Genomic DNA, 5706 nt, shown 5'->3' on the forward strand with positions numbered 1-5706 from the left:
CTTGTTAGATTTATATTTTTTCTGTCCATTCGCTCAGCTATCTCGTACTGAGCAGTGAGGAATATTTTCATTTGCTGCCATGCGGGCAATACTCTTCTATCCACCAGTGATTGTTCCCATCGTAGTAACGCAGCCTCAGGGAGTTTTTCTGCACAAATAGTTACTATCATATGGTCCCACGATTTTGCGGGGGCATTTTGTGTTTTTAACACTGATAGGCAATTAATCACTGTCGAATAAATTTTTTGAAATTCCTGGCTGGTTCCTTGTTAATTTTCGGATAATGTAATATAGTTTTTATCGGGTATTCTATCATTACTGTTTTATTTTCATATCTTTCGACTAGTGCTTCCTAAGTCAGCTTAAAATTTTAGCCATTTAAAGCGAATTGCTTGACGATACTGCCTGCTTCCCCTTGTGTTTTGTACCTTAGTTGGTATAGCTTTTGTGATTCTGCGAGTTTAGGATGGTTTATATAAAGGGCTGTGAACATGTCACGGAATGATGGTCATTGGTCATAACATCCATTGAAAATTTCAGTATCACAAGCTTGTACATTTACATGCCTTATCTAGGTCTTCTTTTGCTGTTGTGACTACACTGGGAGGGGGAGTAGTGGTGCTATTTGGCCTTAATAAATCAAATTGTTCCCTTATCATTCCCTTTATTAGTTCGTGCTGATCACGGCAATTAACATATTTGGCTGTCGCCGAAGCTTTTATGTTTTTTGGGATTTCATCGTTGTCAGTATCAATTACTGTATCGTACGCTTCCAGAAGGCGTACCCATAATTCGTGAACACTTTCGAGTTTTACCTTTAGAACCGATTCCGTGATGTCAGCAGTAGGGGAAGCTTTAAATCTTGTGCTATAGCTTATAAAAGTATCACTTTCAGTGATGAATCTTGATATTAAATTATCTTTTGGTCTTTTTTGTTGTAGCTTCTGTGTGTGCCTTGTTTATCGTCATCAGTCATTTTTGGAATTTTTAAAAATTGAGTAGCTTTGGATTCTTTGGAATCTGTGTTCATTTAGAAGAAGTGAATTAATAAAATATATGTGTATATATTCTTTCAGCGTAAACTGAGAAATGTGTGAAATAGAAAACTCTTTTAAGTTAATAAGAGTTGTTATTTTCGCAATATTACTCAAAAGTACTCGTTTATTGGTATTATTAATCGCGTTTGTATCTACTTGCGTTTTTGATTTTTTATATGTAATTATCCGTATACCCTTGTACGGGCTCGAGAAACGAGGTCAATATCCTTTGTACCTACGTATGCATGTTATGTGCATATGGAATGCATTAAATGTTTTGTATGCAATCCTTCACGTGGGTATAACGTGGGTACATATATTCGCGTTCAGAATAATGCGCGAAAGCGGAATTTAAAATATAAATATTTGTTGCGTATTGTATGTATTTATGTATTTTAGTATATACATTCATATTGTAAATTTGAGGATATGTATATATGTATGTTTGTATTTGTTCTCGTTTCCTGTTGACAGCTTAATAAGCTGAAGGGGTGTCGCTGAGATAATTTTGTGCAAGTAAATACTTGAATTCTCCTTTTTTTGTCTTTGTGAATTTTGTGGATTTGTATACACGAAGATAAGCTTATGTGTTGTTGGTTCTTGTTGGTAAGGTGACTTATGTCTTTTTATACTCTCGCAACCTGTTGCACAGAGTATAATAGTTTTGTTCACATAACGGTTGTTTGTGTCACCAAGAAATATAAGAGTTAGATATGGGGTTATATATAAATAAATGATCAGGATGACGAGTGGATTTGAAATCCGTGCAAGCGATAACTTGAGTAAGAATTAAGATATCTTAATGAAACTTGGAACACATGTTCCTTGGCACCCTGATGGGCAAAATCGGTCCACTGCCACGCCCACAAAATGGCGGAAACCGAAAACCTATACAGTGTCATAACTAAGTCATAAATAAAGTTATGAAAATGAAATTTGGAACATAGGATCCCATTAGGGAGGGGCACATTTGGATGTAATTTTTTTGGAAAAGTGGGCGTGACCCCGCCTCCAAATAGGTTTTTTGTATATAACTCGCAAACCAGTAAAGCTATATAAACCAAACTATCTGCAGTCGTTTATTTTAGCCATTTCCTTAACTCACTAACGAAAAACGTCACAAACACCAAATTTTACATAAGAAATGGCAGAAGGAAGCTGCACTGAGATTTTTTTACAAAATGGAAATTGGGCGTGGCGTCGCCCACTTATGGGTCAAAAACCATAACTCAAGAACTATTCGATCGATTTCAATGAAATTCGGTATATAACACTTTCTTGACACCCTGATGACATGGAATATGGAAATCGGTTCACAACTACGTCTACTTCCCATATAACTCAATTTTGAATTCTTTTCAAATGAAGATAGCGGAATAAAACATTACACAAATACTGTATTTGAGCTGTGACATCACTTGTGGAAAAATTGTCAAAATCGAACCATGACTTTTTAAGGGAGCGTATAGTCTTCGATACATTGTATCTTGGTGGTGAAAACGAGTGAAATCGGTTTAGGAATTACCTCAGTCCCCATATACTATTTATGATGATTTTCGTTATTCTATTGAACTTTATACCGAATATATGGGTCGAATTGTGTTATCTTTATAAAATTACATCAATAAATTGCGAGAGTATAAAATGTTCGGTTACACCCGAACTTAGCCCTTCCTCACTTGTTTTTATTTAGTTTAGGTGGTTTTCTTTATTTGGTTTCTTGTTTGTATGCACTTCACTGCTCTGTATACTTTGTTTGTCTGATTATTTCACTTTTTTTGTGTGTATTTGATTTATTAACTTACATATGTAATTATTTATATGTTTTTTTTTTGTCACTGCACTTCGCTTTCGATTTTTCTTAACTTTTGCCAATGTGCCTTTCGTTATGGCTCGAAGGACCATGTATGAAAAAAGGGAGAACCGAATAAATATGAACGTATGTACTTTATTGCGGATATATACATATATATATCGCTCATTTACTGAAATAGTGTCACAACTCAAAAAAGTCGATTTTTCAGGAGAGCGATTTAAAGTTTTCAATTGTCTCTTATTTAGCAAATATAGAAAAATGTCCTCAGTTTATTGACAAATCTAGTGGCCTGTAATACATTAAATACAAAGTTGAGCATAAATGGACCAAAGAGTGTATTAATGCTTTTTCTTGGACATAAATGTGACCCACTTTGAATTATGTCGTTATTTGTGAAAAAGATAGACCAATTTCGCCGTCATAAGTCAAATGTGTCGTTTTTGCTGAAAAAAGCAATATGAAAAATTTAATTAATTTTTCACCAATATCGTTGTAATACAAAATGTGTTGTTCTTTCTGAAAAGAAACCCAAATTCACCTTTTCACAATATGTGTTGGAACACAAAATATGTCGTTATTTCGTAAAAAAATTATAACTAACTGCCCTATTCTGAAAAAACCTCATAACTGAGTTGAGAGGAAAAATTTGTGAGGTTTCGTATATTTTGTGAGTCTATTCTGGTTCGAATCTCATAAGAAAAAAGCTTAAAAAAGTCACCAATTGAGGTGAAAAGCATTTTGCTGTCAAACAGTTGTTTCAAAAGAAATAAATTCAAAATACAGAAGTTTTCCGAAATAACGAACACATTAATTGTCAGGCCTGTTCGCTATATCAAATTTTTCGTTAATTCGAGTACTCACTTAGAGGTATTTTTATCAATAAAAATGAGTTATATATCCGTAAATAGCAGTTTAATAAATTGTTTTATTAATTATTTGTTAAAAAATGAAAAACCATAACAAAACATTTCAAATCCAATAAATTCTTCCAAAATGGATCAATTCTGACACTCATACTTCTATTTGGTGCTGATCAATTGTTTTAAGCTTTTTTATAAAATTTAACATTTTTTCAATTTGCACATTTTTTTTAATTTTTGCAGTTTTATTTTTAATTCTAGTTCGATGTAATTTCATTTTTTCCTCTTTCTTCATATGTCTTCTTCGTGTTGTTCGTTAAACTGAGTACTTACAAATTCTCGATGTTCGTTATTTACGGTACTCAATGTAAAAAATTTGCTTGTTCGTTATAAGCGGTTTTCGTTAAAACGAATATTTCGGAAAACTACTAAATACAAATTGCTATAAAATTTGTAAACAAATGAAAAACATCAATTTGCGTATTTATAGCCGAAAGTTAAAAAACAAAAGAATTATAAAAAAATAACATGGATGTAAATCATCGTCTTATAGAGGCTGTGCGTCAGTGTCCTTTGCTTTACAAAAATAATGCGTCCTTATCGGATCGTAGTTGTGGTTGGCAGCAAATCGCTCAACAAATGAAAATGCAAGGTACGTCCATATTGCTCCAGATTCGGTTAAATACAATTATTCGATAACTGAACTTTTATAGAGGCCCTTTTGAAGACGCGTTGGCATTGTTTACGTGAACATTACAAGCGTAATGCCATAGCAGACAATCAGATAGACACTAATCAGTTTCCGTACAAAAAAGAAATGAAATTTTTATTGCCACCCAGGGAAGACGAACAAGGTGAAGCAGAATTTATGCCAGACGGCAGAGAATGTATAATATAGAGAAGGTTCACGGCGGGCTAATGACCACACTGGTTTGCTTTTCGAAGGGGTACTCGTTTCTATAAGCGAGTTTCACCACAGAATTCTATAAGGGAGTTTCACCATTGTTTAACATCAGAGGCCTAGAAAATAGCAGAATTGAGCGTTTGCAGTGTTAAATGAGAAAAATTGTGTTAATTTCTATGTTGGGAAATGTAAGCTTACAGATTCGCTTATATACAATGCGCACATGGCTTTTTGCATATAATTTACAGATATTTCGTTGATATTTGATATGAAGGCACATGCGCACATACTTAAGTAATCATTTACAATATACAATAAACTAAATTACTTTATATTCTTTTGTAAATTTAACATAATAATACTACATTTATTTACTTTAGTCATTTAAATGGAGGATGGAGTCATATGTAGAAGTTCACGTAAGTGAAGAAAGTTTCTGACTGTCATTCACTTGGGAGTGGCCAGGAACGATTCTTTTACATGTGGCTCAAGCAGCTCACGACTTCCGGTCTTAGACCAAGTATCCTCTGGGTAGCCAACAGACATCCGTTTGGAGGCGAGCTAAAGTGAGAAGGCGAAACCCGCCTATGCGGTTGTGCGTAGGGTTTGGGACCCACCACATAAAAACACCCCCCAATGAAAAAGAAAAAAACAGCCTCGGATGAGAGACCCCAATTTTGATGACGACCACTGCAAACGTTTAAAGGACTACGAAATAAGGGCATGCACCTGGAATGTCCGGACCCTTAATTGGGAAGGTGCCTCTGCCCAGCTGGTTGATGTCCTCGTAAGAGTAAAGGCTGACATCACCGCAATCCAAGAAATGCGATGGACGGGACAAGGACGGAAGAAGGTGGGTCCTTGTGACATCTACTACAGCGGCCATATAAAGGAGCGCAAATTCGGTATGGGATTCGTGGTGGGAGAGAGACTCCGTCGTCGAGTCCTGTCATTCACTCCGGTGGATGAACGTCTAGCCACAATCCGCATCAAAGCAAGGTTCTTCAACATATCGCTGATTTGCGCCCACGCCCCGACGGAAGAGAAGGACGAAGTGATCAAAGATACCTTCTATGAGCGCCTAGAACG

At 35.4% G+C, this 5706-nt stretch overlaps 1 protein-coding gene across 1 annotated transcript; it reads left to right on the forward strand.

Annotated features, from left to right (window-relative positions):
* Nucleotides 1–3961: 3961 nt before the first annotated feature.
* Nucleotides 3962–4777, forward strand: LOC128922678 (uncharacterized). Its single transcript, XM_054233970.1, has 2 exons — nt 3962–4365; nt 4427–4777. Exons 1-2 carry the CDS (start codon nt 4242–4244, stop codon nt 4609–4611), a joined length of 309 nt encoding a protein of 102 aa, XP_054089945.1. The 5' UTR covers nt 3962–4241; the 3' UTR covers nt 4612–4777.
* Nucleotides 4778–5706: the final 929 nt, after the last annotated feature.

This window comes from Zeugodacus cucurbitae, chromosome 6 (assembly GCF_028554725.1).
Source record: "Zeugodacus cucurbitae isolate PBARC_wt_2022May chromosome 6, idZeuCucr1.2, whole genome shotgun sequence".
Lineage (NCBI taxonomy): Eukaryota > Metazoa > Arthropoda > Insecta > Diptera > Tephritidae > Zeugodacus > Zeugodacus cucurbitae.

Coding starts and splice junctions, on each gene's coding strand:
- LOC128922678 (XM_054233970.1), top strand. CDS start 4,242: ATGGATGTAAATCATCGTCTTATAGAGGCTGTGCGTCAGTGTCCTTTG. Junction 4,366..4,426: donor TCAACAAATGAAAATGCAAG/GTACGTCCATAT, acceptor GAACTTTTATAG/AGGCCCTTTTGAAGACGCGT.